Source organism: Crocodylus siamensis, chromosome 14 (genome assembly GCF_052110815.1).
Source record: "Crocodylus siamensis isolate JL-2025a chromosome 14, ASM5211081v1, whole genome shotgun sequence".
Classification (NCBI taxonomy): domain Eukaryota; kingdom Metazoa; phylum Chordata; order Crocodylia; family Crocodylidae; genus Crocodylus; species Crocodylus siamensis.
In genome coordinates this window covers 3,018,358-3,041,082 of record NC_143408.1, presented here as the reverse complement: position 1 = coordinate 3,041,082, position 22,725 = coordinate 3,018,358, and the positions used below count along the sequence as shown (strand labels likewise).

At 39.1% G+C, this 22,725-nt stretch overlaps 1 protein-coding gene across 2 annotated transcripts in view; it reads left to right on the top strand.

Annotated features, from left to right (window-relative positions):
• Positions 1-20,979, top strand: part of PTBP1 (polypyrimidine tract binding protein 1) — a 38,449-nt gene extending 17,470 nt beyond the window's left edge. For both annotated transcript variants that reach the window (XM_090027834.1, XM_090027835.1), the window contains 13 exons: positions 2,889-2,964; positions 3,651-3,823; positions 5,171-5,317; positions 7,367-7,537; positions 8,678-8,788; positions 9,560-9,734; positions 10,488-10,565; positions 12,032-12,180; positions 14,975-15,008; positions 15,520-15,612; positions 16,014-16,230; positions 17,129-17,206; positions 17,819-20,979. In XM_090027834.1, the coding sequence (XP_089883960.1) occupies positions 2,889-2,964; positions 3,651-3,823; positions 5,171-5,317; positions 7,367-7,537; positions 8,678-8,788; positions 9,560-9,734; positions 10,488-10,565; positions 12,032-12,180; positions 14,975-15,008; positions 15,520-15,612; positions 16,014-16,230; positions 17,129-17,206; positions 17,819-17,951 (1,635 nt within the window). In that variant the 3' untranslated portion in view covers positions 17,952-20,979. The remainder of the gene's footprint in view (positions 1-2,888; positions 2,965-3,650; positions 3,824-5,170; positions 5,318-7,366; positions 7,538-8,677; positions 8,789-9,559; positions 9,735-10,487; positions 10,566-12,031; positions 12,181-14,974; positions 15,009-15,519; positions 15,613-16,013; positions 16,231-17,128; positions 17,207-17,818) is intronic.
• The last annotated feature ends 1,746 nt before the right edge of the window (positions 20,980-22,725 follow it).

Below are 22,725 nucleotides of genomic sequence, written 5' to 3'. Positions count from 1 at the left end.
GGCAGATAAGTGGCTCATTCTGCCATTTCTATAAGTAAGATGATGAGGGTTTACAGTATGAGCAGTGCATCTCCATAGACCAATTGATTGTCATTAAAGTGGTTTCTCTCTTAAAAAGCATATTTGAATTAAAATGGGCATTTGAAAGTACCTTAGGGAATCAATCAACATAACCCAACTTCTTTTAAAAAAATGAAAAGCTCAAGTAGCAATAGCTATTTGATGTACAGCTGAACTTCTTAGGTTCTCATGCAAATCACATAGTTATTTTAAATGCAGTTTTTTAAGTTAAAGGCAGCATGCATATTTTCACGCTTTTCTGAATTTAACTTTTTTTTCCTTTTCAATTACTGTGGTTCAGATGCTCTAACTTTCACAGGGTGTGCTATATCTGAAGAGTATTGCAGTTTAGTTGGTCTCTTGTAATCATAGCATCTTGGTAGTAAATACAGTACTTGCCTATGTGGGCAAATACTTATTAGGAAGACTTCTGAAAATCTTTTCTAAAGATCTTTTCTAGCATTGCTGATTGGCTGGGAGCAAGGTGACGGCACCAGGTGATCAGTGAACTCTACAGACCTCTCACATACTTTACAGGTGACCAGTGGCCTAAAGACCACAATTTGGGAGCCTGCCCTACTTTTATTTTGTCTGGTACATGCAAGTATTGCATTTGTCTTTAAAACTTGGTACCAAGTGAACTAACAAGTAATTCAGGATCCAAGCAGCTGTAAAATTATGTTGAATGACTTCAGAGCTTTTTGTGACCTACTTTTTTTAACTTGCTCATTGATGCAGTGAGTGGGGAGCTTTTGTCCTTTAAACTGATAATGTTACCTCAATTGTCACTAGATAGCACATGGTAAGAGAGAGCATTTCTAGTCATCTGAGAGTGTAACAAAGCAGAAGGTATGGTTTCATCAAGGTTTTTGAAAACAGGACAATCTTCTCATTTGCTTCTCTCTTTCTTTAGTCTCTGCCTCAGGTTCTGAGCTATTTGAGGAAGTCTCTATTGAGTGAAATTTCAGGTGTAGGGCAAGTAAAAAATGGAACTGCAGCTAAAGAAATGTCTTTATATTAGCCAGTTTATTCACCATGGGTTTTCAAGCCTTTAGCATAATTTTTAAAGATTTTTAGTGTTGAAACTCTTCTTATGCTACAGTTTTAGCATTAATAAAATTAAAGCTACCAAAGCCCATTTAACTTTACGTTTAAAAACATTTAATTATTTTTTAAACTTACATGCACTAATATGGGTATAGGAGAGGCTGGCAACTGGAGGCTATGTGAAGTTTTGTTTGGGCTTTTTTGCCTTCAGAATACATTCTTAATTTCAAATGCTGCTTAAGTAATGTGGACTTGAGCAGAAATAATATATTGTATGGTTTTACCTTCCCTATCATAACCCAGGGAATTGTTACATCAAATGAATACTTAACATTATTCATTGCCACCTGTTTTGGTGACCCAGGATGGGCAAGAATTACCAAGCTCTTCTCATTCCCTTTGTGTGAATAGCCGTAGTTACTGAAAGTGGCATTATAAAAAGCTTCCTCTAAATTTGTCAGTAATGCCATTCCTATTAGAAATTGTTTGTCTTAAAGCAACTTGCATGAAGCTGTGTCCAAATTGTTTGTTTCTTTTTAAAGCCACTGAAGGAAGTCTGGATCCTTCCTATGTAATATATAATAATATAGATATATTTATATCTCTGTTATCTCTATAGATCTATGCAGTTTGTTTATTTTAAATCTTAGCATTGAGTTAATCTGTGCAGATTGTCTTATCTTTTAAACGGGTTGTTCCACACTCAGTCCTGTTAATTTGGATGTGATTACATTTATGGTGTATGGTACCACCTAGATTGAACAGGAGACCACTCTCCACTCATTTCTTTTAAGAAATATCATCTGTATTTAAGAATAGTCTTGTCCGAGTTCACTGTTCTTAGACCTAAACACCGATAGTGTACAACTCTCCATTGCATTTACTTTATGTAGATTTAGGTGCTATTTGGCACTTCTATTTTACCCTTGCACCTAAGGTGCATATTCTTAGGCTGAAAATAAGATGTCAGGCAAGTGGCTGCAGTAATGTATGCTGAAGGTATACCCTCTTGCTAGATAGAGTATGTGGCAGGACTTTTACTTTAATAAAATAACGTGGGAATTTCCTTAAGGTTATAGCGTGGGAATATCAAATGACTGGAAAAACTATACTTTATTTAGCTTTTTCAGTTCCTAATCTATCTCTAACCTATATCTCCTTGTCACTGGAAAACATGCATCACATCTTGTTTAATGGTGCCTCACAATCCTTTTGTGTATTACTTGATACCATACAGTGATATTATTGGATATTATGGTCCTAATCAGCTTAATAAGCAAGGCATAAACTACCAGTAACATTGAGGTTTTTGGCATGTTCTTCATAATCTAAGACAAAATCTTGATCTACTTTTCTATTAATGAATGCTGGGAAGGGTGGGTTATTTTGATGCTGTTACCAATATGACTTCAGTTTTGCTTTGTTGCTTAAACTTAAGATGGGATGAAAAATTTGCCTCCTCATCAGTGTCCACAAATCTAGGTTTGGCACGTACTTCAGGTATAGATGCACAGTTGAGCAGTGCTTCTCCTTGGGTCTTCATAGTTGGCTTAAACAGGGCAGTATAAAGGTCTGTATATTGGACTGATTGGATGTGACACACCATTTTGTTTTAACACTTCATATGAGCACATGAATAATAGAGCTGCTTTCAGGTTTTTAACCTTTTACCTTTCTGCTCAGTTTGCCTGCCAACCTAATATCTGAATTGTGCTTCATTTCTCAAAATACCTAAACAGTAAAATGCTGTCAACTTACCCTATTTCTTTTTTCTTTTCTAGCGGGGATCTGACGAACTCTTCTCTACTTGTGTTACTAACGGACCCTTTATCATGAGCAGCAACTCTGCTTCTGCAGGTAAAATCACTTTTTTTGAAAGTAGCAGTCCACCTTGAGTACTGAGTGTACAATTAGATGGGCTGCTTTATTTGACTTGCTCTTGGCTCATAGTCTCTGCTTTCATTTCAGTGCTTGTTCTGACCAGATTTTAAGACCATGCTGAATGTGAGAAGCTGCTGCCCTATGTCCTTGAGGGCTAGCAGCATGAATATGATGGGTATCACAGGGCAGTTGCTAAGATGTTCCTGCGAGAAATTAGACCCCACAGTTTATGCTAGAAACGTTTGCACTTAAACAAATGGAGTCTCGCAATGAAATATGGGGCCATATGCTTGCTGTTTGCTACTACCCTTTTAAGACATCACCTCAAAAGCAGCTTCACCATTGAATATGGTGCTCAAAGTGAAAAATAACAGAAGTGACTTAAACTCTACAGAGCACAAATAAATCTTTGTTTATACCAGTCTTTAAAAGAGTAGAGTTAAATTGTGATTCCAGAGTTTAGGCATTCAGCTGTGTCGCTCAGATCCTGGATATAGCTTTGAAAAATGGGCAAAATAATGTATTCCTAATTTGGTTACCTTTGACCCTAGAATTTAAATTACCCGATAAATGAAAGCTAAGTGAGCAAGGCAAGATGAATGCAAAGTGGTTGTGAAAAATGCTGTGATGCTGTTGTTAAAATGTGTTGTTCACTCTTTCAGCTAATGGAAATGACAGCAAAAAATTCAAAGGTGACAGTAGAAGTGCTGGGGTCCCATCACGAGTAATCCATGTCCGCAAACTCCCCAGTGACGTCACAGAGGCAGAAGTAATTTCTCTGGGCTTACCTTTTGGCAAAGTCACCAATCTTCTCATGTTGAAAGGAAAAAATCAGGTACTGTCCCAGCAACTGAATACTGGGGTTATATGGGAGGTTTGGTGGAAATTGTTGTCACAGTATGAGTAAACAAGGCACGGGGTGCTTATATAGTATAAGCAGCTGCCATATTGGGAGCCATTAACTCCTTGATGCAACTTTTGCTCTTTGAGATCATATGAGCTATACAGAGTAGTATTTTTCAGATCTGTGAGGCATTTGAGTGCTGTTTACTTGCATGTCATCATCTATAATTTACTTTATAATTGGCTTTAAGTTGTAAAAAGCAGGTAAGTAGTTTAAGGAAGAATGGTATGAATTGGCACACTCTGGCCTTGTGCTTGCCCTCTGGTTTTGTCTGATATCTAATTTTTGCAGTTAAAGGGTATTATTGCTGAACGTAACAAGGCCAAATGGTGCCAAGACCCCATTGATCAATATAGAAAGTATGCAGTAATACAGAGGGGCTAAGGAATGCATTATGGATTACAAGTTAAGAAGCAAAGAAGCAAATCATGTTAAACATAGAATGTTAAATAAATATTCCATGAAATATAGAATGTAGATTATATAGTCTAAACACTAGATAAATATTAATTCATCTCTTTTAGTTGGTGCACTAAAAAAAAAATGCATCAAACATACTTACCATAAAGTAATGACTTGTTGCTACACACTCGCATCCTGGTTTGGAAGTAGAGCAAAATCGTAAGGCTTTTCAAAAGAATAAGTAGGTTTACAGGTTAGTAGTGAAGTAGGAATGGTCTACATTACATGTAATAATGCACAATTCCATAGCTTTACGCTAGCATAACACTTCTGGAGAACCCACATGGTTTCATCTAACACTGTCATTGTGTGCAGCTTTTAGTGGGGGGATTCAGCTGCTGAGGTTAAAATATAAAAAATTAGGTCTTGATTTGGCTTTGCAAAAGAAAACAATTTTAAAAGGAGGCTGAAATTTAGGATAGCATTTTGGCCTGAGCTCATGTCACTGTCACCCTTGCAAATGAGTTTCATAATTACCCTCTTCTCTCCTTCCTTCACCCCTCCTCCCCACGATGCCCAGCTGAGTTTGCACTATGAAAACTCGCATGTTTTTAATGGGATTAGTCTCCTCGAAAAAACAAGCCTTTTAGAGTCAAATCTTTGGCATTTTGTAAAAGCAAATGGCTCTGAAAACTATGTAAATACAGTAGACTTGGAACCCACTACTACCTCTTGTTAAACTGCAGCTATATTTTCTCAAAGTGAAGATCCTTTCATTACAGTTGCATCATGGCACCATCCAGCTTTTTGAATTACCACCTAGTGTAAGCTGCTCTGGTAATAACCTAGACATGTTGTACTTGTGTGTACTTGCAGGCTTTTATAGAAATGAACACAGAGGAAGCAGCCAACACCATGGTAAATTACTATACTACAGTCACTCCAGTCCTTCGAAGCCAGCCCATCTACATTCAGTTCTCCAACCACAAGGAGCTCAAAACGGACAACTCTCCAAACCAAGCAGTTAGTCATTATTTTTTATGTTGTCACATTTAATACAACTGCCTAGGTATTTCATTAGCTATTACTTGGTTTCAGTTTTGGTGCTAGTGGCCCGCTAGTCTTGTAACTGAAAGGATTCAAGTGGTTAAATTTATGCTCTGTTGTATATCGCACTTTTTATGAAATGGGGATACACTGGTCTTGGGCTGTGTGACAACAGTCCATCTAAACAGCTGCCAAAGCACTACTTATGCTCTGTGTACTGACATGCTAATATAGCCTCTTGTCTAGCCTAAGATCTTAAGGTGCCAATTGGGAGCACGTGTGACAGCTTCTATGGCATGATAACTTAAGAATTTAATTACTTCCAGTCCTATTAGTACACAGAAAATTGGGCCTTAGAATCTCATGGTTCTGATCTTGCTTCCTTCCTTTGTTCATAACTTTCGGTTCTTGTCTGAACCGGTAGAACTATTGAAAAGCTTAAGGTGCAGCTCTCAAGTAAGTAGTACTTTCCACTATAACCTCAAGCAGGCCAGGAGAGATGACCTACTCTATCAGCTGAAGTAGTAGGGGTATGGTATAAAGTGAATATAAATGGAAACCCTAACTTTTTTTTAGGTTGAGAACTAGTGATTGCACTTTAAATCCCCAGGTAAAATTGGAGTCAAAGTCTCAATTACACCTCCAGAAAAAATACCCAAAGACCTTGAGTAAGCTTTAACTTTCTGTGGGTATGGAAAAGATACTTTATAACCAGCCATATGTTTTGAGACTTTGAACAGAAGAAACTTAACCACACTGAGGAGGAAATAGTACTGTTTACATCAGAGTGCAGTATGTTAGCAGCAGTATTCACCTTTTGATGCAGGGTAGACATCACTTATTTTGAATGCTCAAATTCAGTATTTCTCTTCAAGCGTTACTCTACGAAGAGTCCATTTCTTTCCACACCATCCCTTTTTTGGCAGACTGCTCTCCCTTCAGAATGCACTTGTCTTAATTAATGTCAGTGACTTTAGGTAAACTGTACCTGCTTATCAGGTCTAATGCATTTTTACCTCCTCTCCTTTTTGCAATCCAGGTTTTCATCAGGAGCATACCCTTTAATAATCCACAAATCGATTGCTGGTACTTGGCGTACGTGACAAAACAGGGGTTTGACACAATAATAGTGAGCATGTTCTGATATCAGTCCAGTTCTATCAATAGGGTAAAAAAAAAATCTGTGAAAAGGGGGTAGGCTCTACTATCCATTTTATGGACTTTTTTTTTTAAGTATTAAATTTAAATTTAAAAATAGTAAGCCTTAAACCAGTCAATGCTTCTGTTCTGTCAGGTTCTGTAGCTTATCTAAAGTTCAGCATTTTGTTAGTAGTCCTAAAGTGCCAGTATTTGCCATACTTTCAAACAGAGCACTTGAAAGTACCATAACAAACGTCTTGATTCTGGCTTAATTCAGCGTGTCCTTGGGGACTGGGTGTGTTGTTCCACGTAGGTAGAGGTCTATACTCCCATAGGAAAGTTCTCTTCTCTCTCCATGTTGTATTATAGTCTTCCTTGCCAACCTGATCTCTGCATTTCCAGTATAACAGTAACAATTATAGTTTATAACTGTATGAATTCCACTTGTTTTGCACAGGCACAAGTAATATTTCTAATGATCCACACTTTGTATCCTAGGGTGTGGTGCTTAGTCTTGATGCTTTATCAAACCTTGCACTAGCAAATGTTGAATAAGATTGTAGTTAAGACTGAAAAGAGAGCAGTAACTGAAACACAGCATGCATAAACGCTAGCTGTCTTTCCATTTAAGCAATTCACATTTTGCATGTACATTTTCAGTTTGTGGATTTTTATGTTGCAGTGCTTTTATTGGCTTAGTAGTGTACAAGTATTGTCAAACTTTATAACATAGTATTATGTTAACAGGCTGTGTGTAAGGAAACTTGTGACTGATTTCTAGTCTGCAATTCTCCTGTTTTTATAGTAGTGTGCATGTAGGAAGCTTGGTAAACTTGTACTTCTATCAGCAAGAGACTTAACCTAACAGGATGTTTGGTTCCACAGCGTGCCCAGGCAGCTCTGCAAGCAGTGAACTCTGTCCAGTCTGGAAACCTGGCACTTTCGGCCTCTGCTGCAGCAGTGGATGCAGGAATGGCAATGGCTGGTCAGAGTCCTGTCTTGAGGATCATTGTAGAAAACCTTTTCTATCCTGTCACTCTGGATGTCCTGCATCAGGTAAAATGAGGTGTCTAACTGCCCCTTGCAGAACAGTATAGAAGAAGTGACTGCTATAATTTTATGGGGTAGTGCTGCTTTGTCCAAGCCCCCTTTGGAATTTGTCATTTTTGGGGAGGCAGTTATGTTTTTGTCCCAGGTTAAGGTCAGTGTTTCTGTTTGCACTTGAAAGTACATGTAAAGTTATAGGTATAGGAATATAGGCCAAAGGTGTGTACAGGGTTGTGTTAATAAGTATGTTACTTGCAAATTAAAGGGATATAATTCTGTCATTCTATTCAGTAATGGTGAGGCCTCACCAGGAATCGTGTGCCCAATTTCAAGCCCCACATTGCAAAAACAATGTGTACAGATTGGGGAAAGAGTCCAGTAGAGAACAACAATAATTATTAGAGACCTGGAAACCATGATTTATGAGGAAAGGCTAGGGATATTTAGTCTGGAGCAAAAACAGGGGATTTGATAAGTCTGCAATGTGAGTGGGGCAAAGCATAATAGTTCTAGCATTAACTATCTGCATTGATTTACGTGCTATTGAAAGAATGGTTTGGATGGATCTCTTGTGAAGAATCCAGTTTCACAATGTTTGCCATAAGGGTGTTAGTTGCCTCTGTTTCAAGTTGACAGGTCTTTAACATAATAAAAGCATGACAGATTTTATTCCCATCCCACTGGTTAAGGAAATAACTATTCAAGGAAATTGCTAAAGCATTCCTCTTAACGTGGCTTCAGTTTGCTTTAAGCAAGAGAAGGGATAAAATGATGAACTTCTTGAATTTGCAAAGCCATTTTAGGAATCCACCACTTTAACACAATCAGAATATAATTGAAACCCCATATTTTAATGAAATCCTAATTTTGTACATTGCTCTTCTGTTCTCATTTTAATTTTATAATGTACGAGTACTCTAAATGGTGCCTGCAGTCTGATTGAAAAAACATAATCAAGTTTTGTGATGAAAGAGAACCGAATTACTGAACTAGTCTTAAGGAGTTTATGTAATTCCCATTGCATATAAATTAAACTAAAGCTAATAGTTGCTTTTGTCTGCAGTTCCTCATTTTTGAGAAATTGAGTTGTTTAAATTTGTAAGAGATCCAGCTATTAGAAGTAATGCATGCAAACTCTTTATCTTGCAGATTTTTTCTAAGTTTGGAACAGTGCTGAAAATAATTACATTCACCAAGAACAACCAGTTCCAGGCCCTGTTGCAATATGCTGACCCTATGAGTGCACAGCATGCCAAACTGGTGAGTTTGTTTACAGATTTCACATGCATTGAGCTTCTTAAGGACAGTTTTGTAAATCAGAGTGCTTCATGTTGGAACAGGAGACGCCTGTTGTTATGCTGGATACAGAGTACGATATTCCCAAGTCATATTCTGCCCTTGATTATACATGTTCAGCCTTTGACTTTAGTGGGCATTTGTTTACAGTTGATACACTTCAACCATGAAAGTTGCATTTAAATATGACTAAACTAATTGTGATAGGATGCAGTTAAATAGCTTTGTAGCATGTGTTATTTAAGTGTGCTACTTAGCTTTGGTTTATATGGCATGGTCTAAGACTTGGCATTTTGCTTCAGGTTAGTCATAGAATCGAAGGGACGTAGCACTGGGATGGTCTTCCAGAGGTCATCTAGTCCATTTTTGTACTGGGACCCATGTGTTAACATCAACGGCCAGTCCCAGCCTGTGCGTGTGTGTGCGTGCATGTGTGTGTGTGCGTGTGTGTCAGATGGGAGCTCTGACAGCCTGCAAAGGAAAAGCCACAGTTTCCCATGGTTTTTTCCTTTAAAGGAGAATCCATTTTTAAAGTTTGTTTGCACCCCTTTCATATATTCTTACAACCCATGGGTTGAGAAACTCTGATCTAGTCCAAACCCCGGGCTGAGGCAGGACCATCCTTATCCAAACCATCTCATACAAACCATAATCTAAACTCTACATATATTCATATATGTTCTTCAGCATAAATGCATCTCCAACAAGGTAAATGTTCCCTGGCTTTTCTTGCAGTCTTTAGATGGACAAAATATCTACAATGCCTGTTGCACACTGCGTATTGACTTCTCAAAACTCACAAGCCTCAATGTTAAATACAACAACGATAAGAGCAGAGATTACACACGGCCAGATCTACCTTCTGGGGATAGCCAGCCCTCTATTGATCAGACTATGGCAGCTGCTTTTGGTGAGAAATCCTATGGAATATGATGAGTTTCACAGAATCCTACATAGTTAGGGAGCTTCCATATCCATGTGCTATCTGCAGGTTGTCTTGCTTAACAGCCAGGTTTCTTGTACTCAAAGATGGATTTTTCCATTTGATCCAACAGAGAGTCTGTTAAACAACTTTACCCTTTAGTGTTTTTGAGGTGTGAAAAGGCTTGAGTTAGTAGGGAACACTAAAGGTATTTGTGTTTGGAAGACAAGTGCTCTGCATATGTGATCCCTGCCTTATTCTTTCGCAGACGGCCTTTGCAGATGTTTTTCTGCTTTCTGTATTGTTAGTGCCACCTGCTGTTCTCTCACTGATATTGAGTGCCTGAGACCTGGTTATACTATAGGCTTTTTTAATAAATGGTTTTGAGGTTGATACAACATAGATAAAAACAGCAGCCTTTTGAAAAGTGTGTAGAGCGGTGAACAGTTAATTTTTAATTGCTGTTTCAAAGTGGGGGGAGCCTTCCAAACTAAACCCCGAATACACCATTAATCATTCAGTGGTGAGACTACTAGAAAAAAACTTGTGAATGGTATTAGGTTAGAAGCAGTTCTTAATTTCCTGTTATGTCCAAAAGTGATGGTTTTCCATTCTGGCCTCCGTTAAGTGAGTGCTTATCTTGAAGTGCAGATATCTCAGAGGAGACGTGTATTGGTTTTCTCTGAAGTGAAACTGTCTGGCACAAGATTCACTGACTTAATATCTTACTCTCTTTACCAGGTGCTCCAGGAATAATCTCTGCTTCTCCATATGCAGGAGCTGGTTTTCCTCCTACCTTTGCAATTCCTCAAGCTGCAGGTACTGTATTTAGTAATAAACTTAAATTATTTAGCTAGTCCATGTCACTGGCTGGCTGCTTTAAAAACAATCCCTTTACAGAGCTCTGACTTCTACCAAGCAGCCAGTTCAGTAAGCATCTCTTGGAGTAATTGGGCTAGAGAACATTTTAGAGGAGATGAATATTTTGAGTATTGATCCTAGAACATAGAATGGGATGATCTGCAAAAAATGGTACTTGACTGGGAATGGAAGGTCCTTGAAGTAATCTGTCTAGACAGTTGTAGCTGCAGTAAATAAGGCTATTTAGATAGGGGGAAGGAAAGGGCAGGACAAATGTCACATATGCCAAAACTGCCAATTACAATTGATTTAAAAAAAAAAAAAAAAAAGTATCACGTTTGGTAGTTCATCGACGCTCAAATTTCAGCTTTATAGCACCTGTCTGAAAGTTTAATCAGAAACAGGAAACTACTTTTCCATTTTGTGTTTTAAATATTTCAGCTGAATAAAGTTAATATGATAAATCAGTGCAGGGTACTCAACTTTGTTGCTCTTCTGTTGCAGATATCAGAATGATCCATGTGCTATAATAAGGAAAAAGCCTAATCAACCATTTGTTCTCAAACGTGTCAGTTTTTAGGTAGTAGGTGCCTTGTTCTGAGCTTCAAGTTCTAAGCACTTTGGGCTTTTACTTATTATAAGCTCTGGACTAAGTCATAAAGCTAAGAAGGCAGTGCAACCAAACAGAATTTAGATGTCAGTGGGTTAACGTGGGTACAAACCAAGCTGTTTGGCTCTTAATTCTTTGTTGATGTTGCATTTTGCAGGGTTATGCATAGGCCACCTAGATGGGTATATACTGTTTATGAACAGTGTTTAATTAGACTAGTATCTCTGTCACCTAAAGGGATTTAAAGCTATATCTTGTAGAGGTTGTGTGATGTGCTTAACATTGCAAGGTGTCAGATGCTGCAGTAAGCACCCTGGAAATGCCTGTACATAAAATAATCCTTCTCAAATGGAGCAGTGAATAATGGACAGGAATGTACAATGTCTCATTTCATCAGATGCATGGTCAAAGAGTGAAGCACTTGTGGCATGCATTGGTTGGAAAAAAATCTTACAAAAATGCACTGCTTGTAGTACCTTTCCTGCACCCACAAAATCAAGGCTTTGCATTGAGACAGTTCTGCAGCCTATGAAGTACAGCAAATACTAATCCCAACCAGTTTGCCTCCAGAGGCATCTGGTATGCACCAGGCACCACAAGAGAGCAGATAAACTGTTAAAACTGAGAATTGCTTCCTGCATAGCAGCACCAGAATTGGAGGCACCTGTCCCTCTTAGAGTAAATGGTTGTTTTTAAATGGAGACATGCATGTTTTAAGAAAGGTGGGGTTTGAAGTTCTCCCTCCTGGTGCGGCTGATTACACTAGAGTACATGCTGTTAATTTCTTTACTGGTTAATATTCTTTAATTTCCAGGCTTGTCAGTTCCAAATGTTCACGGAGCACTTGCTCCTTTGGCTATCCCATCAGCAGCAGCAGCAGCGGCTGCAGCAGGACGGATTGCCATTCCCGGCCTTACTGGGGCTGGGAACTCCGTTCTGCTGGTTAGCAATCTGAACCCTGAGGTTAGTGGAGTTGTAATTTTACTCTTTTCTTCTTCCAGTTACTTCTTCTTTCACTTTCTCAACACTAAGATTGTGCTGAAAGTCATTGAAAGTGAAATCTTACTATGTCCTAAAGGAAACGGCAAAACTAGCAAAGCAGACAAAATGGGCTCTGCCGGTCCTAAACCTCAAAAGCAAATCAGTACTCTAGTCACTGAAGGAAAATGGGAAAGTCAATCTTAAATTGAAATCTTTGCTCTTCCTTGGTTGAAAGCCAAGGGTGTTGCCTGTCTGCTCTGGTCCCATAAAACTACAAAGCCTGTCCCTTCTTCCCTTATTTGAAACCACCTACTCCCATGGATCTAGTGCCATTTGGGTCACAGTATAGCTAAAATCCTTCCCTTCCTTCCTTGGCATGTTCTGGTTTTCAATACATTAATTCAGAACTACAGAGAGAGTTCATTCTACCCTCTACTCTTTCTGTTTTAATGTCTCGGCCCCTGCCAGCTTGTCTTCATTGTACCTGTGCAGTGTTTCCTCTGCCATGTGCTCGCACATTTATTTTTCCTTTCCAAGATTCCTTGAAGATATTTCTTAGTTATAGACCTTAACAACTCACCATTTACATTTTCAATTCCATTTATCTCATTGAGTTGAAATATTTACTCTGTTTTGAATGAAGCAAGTAAAATTTGGAAACAAACTGCAACCTTTTTATTAAAAGGATTATGAGAGATCATTCAATAAGAATGAAATGGATTTCTGAGTCAACTTTTGACTTTGTTGGATTGAAAGTGTAGACCATGTTCCAGTTTGTGTGCAGTAGAGGATGGCGAGTCTTTGCTGCTTGAAAAATAATGCTTAACTGTAACTGGTAGGACTGCACATAAAATATAATCTCTACTCCATGTAATTATAAAACTTATCAGTCATGTCAGAGTAACCATTAAACCTCTTTGCATCAAAGGGGAAGCCTGGATGAGATGAGGAATATAATAAAAATATTTAACTCCTTGATAGGATTAACAAAATTCAGTCAGTATTTCAGACTGTTCTTTTCACCTGTCTGACTATCATTACTGTTTCTACAGGGCATGAAATAATATCAGTGGTACTCCCAAGGAGCTCTGGTTAGACTAGATCCTGGCCCTGCTCTTAAAAACTCCTGTCATCCTGTTTCAGGAGCTGTTGGCAGTTACTTAATCGTAGTGACTTCCTGTGCAAAACAGATTGCAAGCCCCTTAACTGACAGAAGCCTGACACTTGCAGGTTTTGGATCCATTGTGTGCCTGTTGGTGAGGGGCACGGCGTGGTACTTTTTCTATGTGGATATTTAAATTGGGTTTTTGCTTCAGTCTTGTAAGTTTGACTCTACTTTCAAGCAGCAGTTTCTGAACAGTGTGCACAGCTGTTTTGTCAGAGTAGTAGTTAAGCAATTATTTCATGCCTTGCATTTTTTTTATGAACTCTTCACTCTCCCATCCAGCTTGTCTTTGGGCTAGAGAGACTTTGATACTTGTAGTGAAGCTGTGAACTAACAGACTTAAACTTTTTCATTGCTTGTGTAATCAATGTTTTAGAAACTTACCTATGCCACAACTGGTTGGTTAAGAGACAGTATTTCTCTGGAATGACTCTAGCAATACACAAGCCTTCTTTCTAACTCTTGAAAGTTTTTAAACTCTGAAGGAAAAAACTTCTGAGGAGGGTGGAAAGCCTAGATTTTCTTCTGCTTGACTTGGGATTTATTTAGATCACGGACTCTGTGCCAGAACAGGTCTGCATGTTAAGCTAATACAGTGTTCTGGGAAGAATGGCTTCTTCCACTTGATATTCCTGCTGACTCCTATCAGTCTGCTCCCCTGCTCTGGCAGACCCAGCACACTGCATGCATTAACCGAGTGTGAGCTTCCCTCCCACATTAATGGTACCAAGTCCTCTTATAGCAGACAGTTCTTCAGTAGTCCCTTCTGATGGGTATTTTGCAGTAATTCAGCAATGCACCCAGTTAATATTTTTGCTGTGGAGGCAGTGATTCCCATCCAGACTACTCCTCTGAGCTACAGTGAGATAGATAACTATCCGAAAGACATTCCTGCCTTAAACAGCAGCTTGAATGTCATGCTGTATTTTGTTTGAACCATTAGGCCTCCTTTTTTTATTAGGTGGTGACTTTTTTTTTTTTCTTCAAGAGGCCAGGATAGTTTGGGCTTAATTTTAATATTAATAGTTCCAGAAGTCACTCTACTGTGATACTGTCTCTTACCTTCTTTATATATCTTAAGTAAAAATGCTTTTCTTTTATCATTGTGTTCCACTAGGTAAAACCTTATTAACTATTCCTGTAAACAAGTATTGTATGTAGAAATCTATAAATCTGACTGATGGAACACTACATATTTCCTTATGTATTTACTGACCTGTGTTTTTTGCTACTTTTTTCTTTTCTCCCCATCCCTGAATATTTTTTTTCTTCCCCTGATCCGGAATTTCTTTGCCAACTGACTGCACGGTACTTCTGCTTCCTGTTGTTGCTTGAAACAAAACAAAACAAAAAAAACCACAAAAAAAAAAAAACACAATAAAAATTCCCTTTCCAAAAAAAAACAAAAAAAAAAAACCCTGCTCTTCGGAAACCAACCTGCCCTTCAATATTAACCATCTTGAAAACTTCATCATCCATCAACCAATTTCGCCATTTCCTGCGGGGACTCTGCCCTTCCTCGTTGTGGACGATTTGTGCAACCTCGCTCTCCCCTTCGATTCCTTACCTCTTCCCTGTCCCTCCGCTGCCTTGCTCTGCTGTTCTCTAAAGAGAGTTACACCCCAATGCCTCTTTATTCTTTTCGGTATGTTATTATTCACACTTTTTATTACCTTGTTTTTCATTTGAGATTTTACTTTTGATACTTCAGAAATGTACAGTTTGCAGTTTGCCATGTTTTTGAATGCATAATTTCATTTTGTTTTTACATTGTTTACATAGTTTTCCGTTTAATTTTAGTTTGCCCTTATTTTGAAGTTCAGTTATGCATGGTTTATTGCTTTGCATGTCTTTTTATAGAAGTTTAAAATTGTGGTAGCATGCTAAATTGTCTAGTTCAGTCCTCTGGCAGTTAGACTTTTCTTTTTTTTTTCTTTTTGCTAAAATCCAGTATCTGTTTCTTTAATGTATTGTTCCATTATTATTCTGCTATATATCAGTTCCCCTCAGTAGAGCAGAATAAACAAAAATGGTTGGAATGAGATCAATCTGGTTGTGGATGTTTTTGCTGTTGGATTGATTGATTAATGTAGAATTGGATGAGGCTTTACGTTTCCTGCCTAAAGACTATTTTCTTGTTTCCTCACTTTCTGAAGGCGTCTATGGTGATGTACAAAGGGTGAAGATCTTATTTAATAAGAAGGAGAATGCCCTAGTTCAAATGGCAGATGGAAACCAGGCTCAGCTTGGTAAGCTTACCTGTAGAGGGAGCAGAATAGCAGTGCTAGAAAACACTGCTGTGGTAGCTGCAGTTGGGATTGTGCTTTTATGGCTGTCAGGTTATAACAGAATAGCTTAATAACACCTCTGTGGGGAAGGGAAATAGTCAATATTCTCATTGTCCACGAGGTACAAAATAAGCGTCCTTGCACTGAATTGCTTGTCTGCAGGCTGCGATTTTGGTGTTACATGGAAACAGATAATATATTGTTAGGTATCTTGCTAATGGCAAAGGGGTGGGCAGTACTGAAAATGTTCAAAATAATGATATTGTTGGCAGTCTTGGTGCTGGGGGATTTTTTTTTTTGTGGGGTGGGGAAGGAGTTGTAATTTTGGGTGAAATGTTCAATGTGCTGTTCAACTGTTGCAGCCATGAGTCATTTAAATGGTCAGAAGCTTCATGGGAAGCCTATCCGTATCACACTCTCCAAGCATCAGACAGTACAGCTTCCCCGCGAGGGACAGGAAGATCAAGGGTTGACTAAGGACTATGGGAATTCTCCTCTCCATCGTTTCAAGAAACCTGGCTCTAAAAACTTCCAAAATATCTTCCCACCTTCTGCTACTCTTCACCTCTCAAATATCCCGTAAGTAATCACATGAGCGTTCCCAACTGGCCAAGTGAGAATGCTGTGGGGAAGGACTAGCTTTGTAAACTGAATAAGGTACTAGGTTTGGTGGCGCTTGATATTCAGATCTGCATTCACTAGGACCTGGGAAGTTCTGGGCACTGCTCATTTTTAAAAGAAATGGGATATCAGCTGTCATCTACCAGTGTGCATTATGGCATGGTTTTAGGTTCTCCCTTCAGCAGGTTTGGTTGTGTACAATCCATTTCTCTCAGGAATGTTAAGGTGCCAGCTTTCCAAATTCATCCCTCCACTCATCATGTCTAAAGTATGTGTATCTTTTGTTGCTGCTACTTTTTAAAGAATGTTACTTGCAGCTCAGTGCGCCTGTAAAGTAACTTGTGGAAATATCGAGGCAAAAAAGAAAGTGAATGAAAATCTCTGTGTGAGCAGGTAGGAGGGAGTTCCACTGGCTGGCAATGCTTTGTCAGTTTGACAGATTTCTTTCTGCTTTCATTTTCGGGCTGTTTTTTTCCCCCAAGATCCTGCAATTCAGGATATTTGTAGCAGCTCATGTAAAATGTTTCCAGAGGGAAGAAATGCATAGTTTTGCCACACGGCAGCAGTGTTTTGTCTCTGGAAAAAACAGTAGTTAAACACGAACATACTGCAAATCTATAAAGAAGACATCTCTAAAGTACAAAGCAATAACTTTGTCCAGTCAGAATATAGGAAATTATATTCCTCCATTACTGGCAGGAGAAAAGACTTGTCTATTGTTAAGGGATCTTAGAAAATGAAATGGCAAAAGATGATGTTTTTGAGAGTTAAACTTCTAATCCATGCCAGCCTAAATCTGACTTTTTTTTCCCTTTTTTGTTTGTTTTTTTGTTTGTGTGTTTTTGTTTTAAATCAGACCTTCAATAACTGAAGAAGACCTCAAGATGCTGTTCTCAAGCAATGGTGGCATGGTCAAGGGATTCAAATTCTTCCAGTAAGTCTGAGGTCTTAAGTGTTCTGTTTTGATGAAGCTGTTAAAAAACAGTGAGTTCTCCACAGTTTGAAGTGTTGGGTAATAACTGCCACAGAGCAAATACCTGTATTAAAAGGTGTTTACACTGCTTGCCTCATCTGGGTAAAGAAGTGGGGGCCACCCCCTTGTAGTAAGTGCATGGACAGCACAATGACCTGGTATTACAGTTGGACTGAGTGGGTTAATGGCTGAGAGGTGTATTTTCATTGTGAAGACTAGCTCAGCCCAGTAAGAGGAACAGGATAAACTTCAATAATGTGAGCCATTCTTGCTGAAATCTCTGGCTCCCTTGAGCTTTGGACGGTAAATTTGAACAGAGTCAGAGAGGTAGTCTGAAATCAGGCAGAAGGCAAGGCAGAGTTGCACCTTTTGAGACTTAATTGAGTGATGCATAAGCTTTCATAAACGGCAGCGTATCTCCAGTGAACTGTTGCATGCACAAACATAAGCACCACTACCTTATCTAAACTAAAAGGTGCAGCTCTGCCCTGCTTTCTGCTTGAATGGCATCAGAAAGAGCCTTTACAGACCATGAGAGCCAACTCGATTTTTTGGATTTTTTTGTCTTGCCAGGAAGGACCGTAAGATGGCTCTGATCCAGATGGGCTCTGTGGAAGAAGCCATTCAGTCGCTTATTGACCTCCATAATCATGATCTTGGTGAGAATCACCACCTGCGTGTGTCCTTCTCAAAGTCCACCATTTAGAACTTTGGAAGGTGTGAGACCGAATGGACCTGACTTAAAACCTCATGGGTTCAGCCTTGACCTTACATGGTTGAACGCTATGGGACAACTTCCATCATTCCAGAAAAAAAAGCCACTTTAAAAATGCAGCTGAAGTGACCTTAAAGACCAGAGATTTTATTTTTTTAAAGAGAAATCAGTTTACCGGTTTTTAAAAAAATTAAATCTAATTCCTATTGCTAACCTTGTGGTGATGGGATAACAATCTCGATGACTGTTCAAACAACAACAAATAAATCACAAGTTAAAGTTTACACTTTGGAAACTACTCTGGGAAATTTCCCTTGCCCCCCCCCCCAAAAAACGATCCTAACAAGCTTATCAGGTTTCACATTGATGCCTTCTTTATTTTCTTTACCCATTCAAGCCTTGGAAGACCCAAAACCACTGTGCAAATTCACTTTAGCGCCTTTGAGTCAGGATCTTGCAACGTGCATGGTGTGTGGGAGTTCCCAACTCACCCAGTGCAAAGGGCCTAGCCCCTAAGCCATGCATCTGCTATCCTGTGCCTTAAACTTTTTCTTCTTATTGGGAGGGGGGAAATATTACCTGAAATGTTGGGATTGGCTTGGGAATGTTGAGGGAAATTAGTTCTAGTTATTGGATCAGCTCATTGTAACGAAGGACAAGTGAAGCTGGCAAAGTGGATAAAGAAAATATTGGGCTTTGACTCCTTAGGCAGTTAATGAGTGTCCCACTGTCCATGAAACATCTCAGTCTGCATAGTATCATGTGTAATCTTGCCACTTTTCCAATCTGCGTGTGGTTTGATTTCCATCTGTGCATTCTTTCAGGTGGGCGTTAAGATGCTTTGTTTTATAACATTCAAACTGAGCAGAAAGGTCTGGGTGAGGAAAACGCTCCCACGACCCATTTACATTCCAGCAACTATAGCAAGTTGACAGGCTCTCCTTTCATTAGAGCCTTGATCAAGCTATGAAAATTAACCACTGTTGGACACTTGTGAAGAAAACAAATCAGTATGAGCTTGTCTAAATTGTACATACATCTAAATACTTGGCTAGGATTTGAAGAATTATTGGATATCCCACATTAGAAAGGTGCTTATCTGTCACCTTCGTGCCCCTAATTTGAGAAATTAACAAGACCAGCGTAGCTCCGCCATCGTTCTTATAGCATGTCTTCAGCATTTGAGCTTTTGTTTTAATCCTTGTATTATACTTTTGATGCAGTTGCTGTCATCTGTGCCTAGCAATATTTCCAGTTGACCAAATATTCTAATCTCTTTATATGCAAAAGAAATAGTTTAAGTACCTTTTTATAGAACGATAAGATGGTATAAACGTAATCTAAATTTACTTCTTTTGTGGTATTACCCTTGTATACTGTACTTCTTATTTTATTTTATTTTTTTTGTTGTAATTAAAACTGTAGGGCAGGAATTTAGTTTCAGGCTGAGGTCATGACTGAGGATGAGTAATGTAATGAAACTGTTCAAACATGTTAAGCTAAGCAGGCCCGTTTTTTTCTCCTTTATTTTTTTATTTTTTATTTTTTAAAAGCAAAAGGTGTTTGAAGTAGCAGACACCCTGTGGCCTTTGAATTCAGTTAAGTGGACCCAGGCTCAAGTTTTTACATTTTTAATCTCTAAGCCCATATATTTTAAGTTATAGGAAGGGAATATATTAAAAGAATTAGAAAGCAGCAGGTCATTTTTTCCCCCCTCGGTAACACAAACCTAATTGAACTGAAATATCATTCCTCTGGCTTACAACTTTCCCATGCCGTTCTGCCTTCTCTCTCTTGTATAATCCATTGTTGCCTTACATTTCCCTGTAACCTGCAACCTGTTTTGGATGCAAAGTAACAAGAATCTTATACTTTTTTTCAGGGTTTTTCTGCAAATTGTGGACCAAAGTTTGTTTTTTAATTGTCTGTCTCTCAGTGTTTGCAAGTCACGGGTTCCCTTGTCTAGCATGAGATCTCCTGACTTGCCTGACACTAAAGCAGGTGGAAAAGTCTTAACTTGTCTTAGTTCCTCCCTGAACTCTTGTGGATGTGAACTATGCTGGAGAAATGTGTGAAGTCTTGAGTGGAAGGTTCTGCTTGGGTTGCTGGCATGAGTGATGTGGTAGTACTGGCCTGTCTTATTGCCATCTTTTTCTTTCCTTGCCTGTGGCTGAAAGGAGTTGGAAGTTACCGTGAATCAGCAGCATTGCCCGCAGTTCAGAGTTGAAAAGCCTCATGTGACAAGTACGTGTAGGTTCCATTTACTGCACATCCAAATAAGCTGGTTCCTGAAAAGTCTCAATCTGTTTATCTGAAAGCTCCCGGTTTCCCTGGCCGGCATCTTACACTCAGTAGGGAAAATTCCAATCACCAGCGAGGATTCATTTGCTCTTCTCCCTCCCTCCCTCCCCAAATTAAAAACAGTAAATCAGTTCCCCTTACAGCCAGGGGACATTGGCTACTAAATGGGGACATTGGCTACTAAATGGGTACACTTGAATCTACTACAGGCAGCACTCTACCTTGACTTAGAGATCTATGCGCAACCCAAGTGGAACAGCTGTTTAATTCTTAAATGCATTCAATCAACCTCACCCAAGAAACTGGGAAGAGGCTTATTGGAATGAAATCTGTCTGCCAGCCTCTGCTGGTTTGGTCAGCAAACAGACTTATGTATTTTGCAAGATGCAAGCAAATAAATTGAGGTGACCCCAGAACCCAGACAATTATGGGTTTTCTCCTTTGGATCCCTGTGTTTGCATGTAAAGAATGTGAGTAACAAAAGGGTGTACATATTTATAATTTTTTTATACCTGTTGTAAGACATGAGGGGGCAGCAAAACCCAGTTTTTTTATGGTGAACAGATGTATTGTATATTTTGATAACAGCTATTACAGGTTCAGTATTGTGGAAAGCGGGGTGGGAGGGTGACCATACACAACATCAGAATTCCATTGCCTCTTTCAAAGAATGTTTGTAATGCAAAAAAGAATTGAAATTAAAACTATTTTATAACAACCTTTGTACCTTTCTGTAGCTCTATTATTTACTGTTCCAATTGTAGAAAGCAGTTATTGGCCAGTCTGTACTTGTGCTTTCAATAAATTTCTTCTGTATTCTTTGCTTCTGATTTTCCTATCTTTTTATTGTGCCCTTTTCAAACATTTTTTTTTTTTTTTTTTTTTTGCTTCTGATTTTTTCCTTCTAATGTAATTTCAGCTGCCTTATTTTATATAACTGACTTTCACATACCTCTGGGCTGGTGGAGTGTTGTTAACATTAGCATCTTTGACTCCGCTGTGTAAAGGGTGGTAATGAGACAACCAGAAAGGACAAATATAGCTGTTTTTATCACTGATTTACTCCAAACTCTTCACACTCCAGCCCTTCCATGTTTGAGAGGTGAAGTTCAGAGGTATGAAGTTACAGGGTCCTTAACTGATCCTCTGCCTTTGTCACATTCCAGTATTTCTTACCTTGCGTTCCTAAACTTTCCATATACTCTAGCTAATATTCATGGAATAACCTAACCTTCAAGTTAAACATAATACCCTCTGCAGTACTGTGCTCTAAACATGTGTGAAAAGCTTGTGACCAGCTGGATGTAGTGTTGAGTGATCCATAATCTGGGTTCCAGGTGAAATTAGGAAGTGTTGTATTGGAACAGCAGGCAAACCACGGGTAGAGAGATGTCCTTTGCAACTGACTACAACACGTGTCTACGCAGTCAAGGTACTGAGCCTTTCATTCTTTTCATGCCGCTGCAAACATCTGTTAAGACTGAATGTTTTGAAGGGAAAACTAGATGTGTAAAACTAGACTGCGCTGAACAAAGCCAGCATGGTCAGGATGATTTAAGGAATATACTCCCATCTCTGACACATGCTGGTTGCATATCTAACGTGCTGTGCCCACCTGTGCAGTTTTTTTTTTAGTTTTTTTTGGGGGGGGGTTGTTTTTTGTTTTTTGGTTTTGTTTTTTTTTGCAATATCCTTTCAAGTCCTACACTCCAAAGGAAAATAGCAGCTTGACATGCAAGATGCAAGGATCTCTCAATGTCTAAGCAAGTGATAATTGAAATTGTGTTGAATAAACTTCAGGTCTACTTTTTTTCTAAGCATTGGCTGCATTTCCTTTTTGCCAAGACTAGTATTTCCCATGCCTGCCTGCCTCCCTCACAGTGAGGTGGACCATGTACGACTTCATCTTCCAGCATTTACCAAGCTGGCATTTTCAGGCATTAACCTTTTAATAGGATTTGTCTCAGAGGGGTGCTAGGATTTGTAGTGGCTGTCTCTTCCCTCACCTGCGCTGCTCTGAAAATGTCATGGGTCCCATGAGCCTCATCGCCCACAAGAAGGGGCGAAGCTAATTGCTATACATGATGGGTGTGTACAAGAGCGATTCTTCTGCAGGAGAGGGTGACAAGGCTACAAAGCCCAATGCTGCATGTTAACGGTTTAGGGAGTGAAAGGAATAGTAGGGAAAATGGACCCTTTGCCCCTCTCCAGAAGAGCAAATCTTGTCTGTGCTGGTTGCTGGCAGGAAGTCTGTTGCAACCTAATCTCTTCTGTCAAAGAGGAATGAACAAATACAGAACAACCAAGAGGTCATTTTATCTCAAATAATTCGTAGCTGACAAACAGGTGAGTAGCATGTCCCTTTAGCCAGCACTGCAGCAGGTGAGTGCACAGCGCTGTAAAATCCTGCCTGGAAGCGGAAGCACTGAGCCGCCTAGGAGGCGCAAGGCATCCAGGCTGTTCC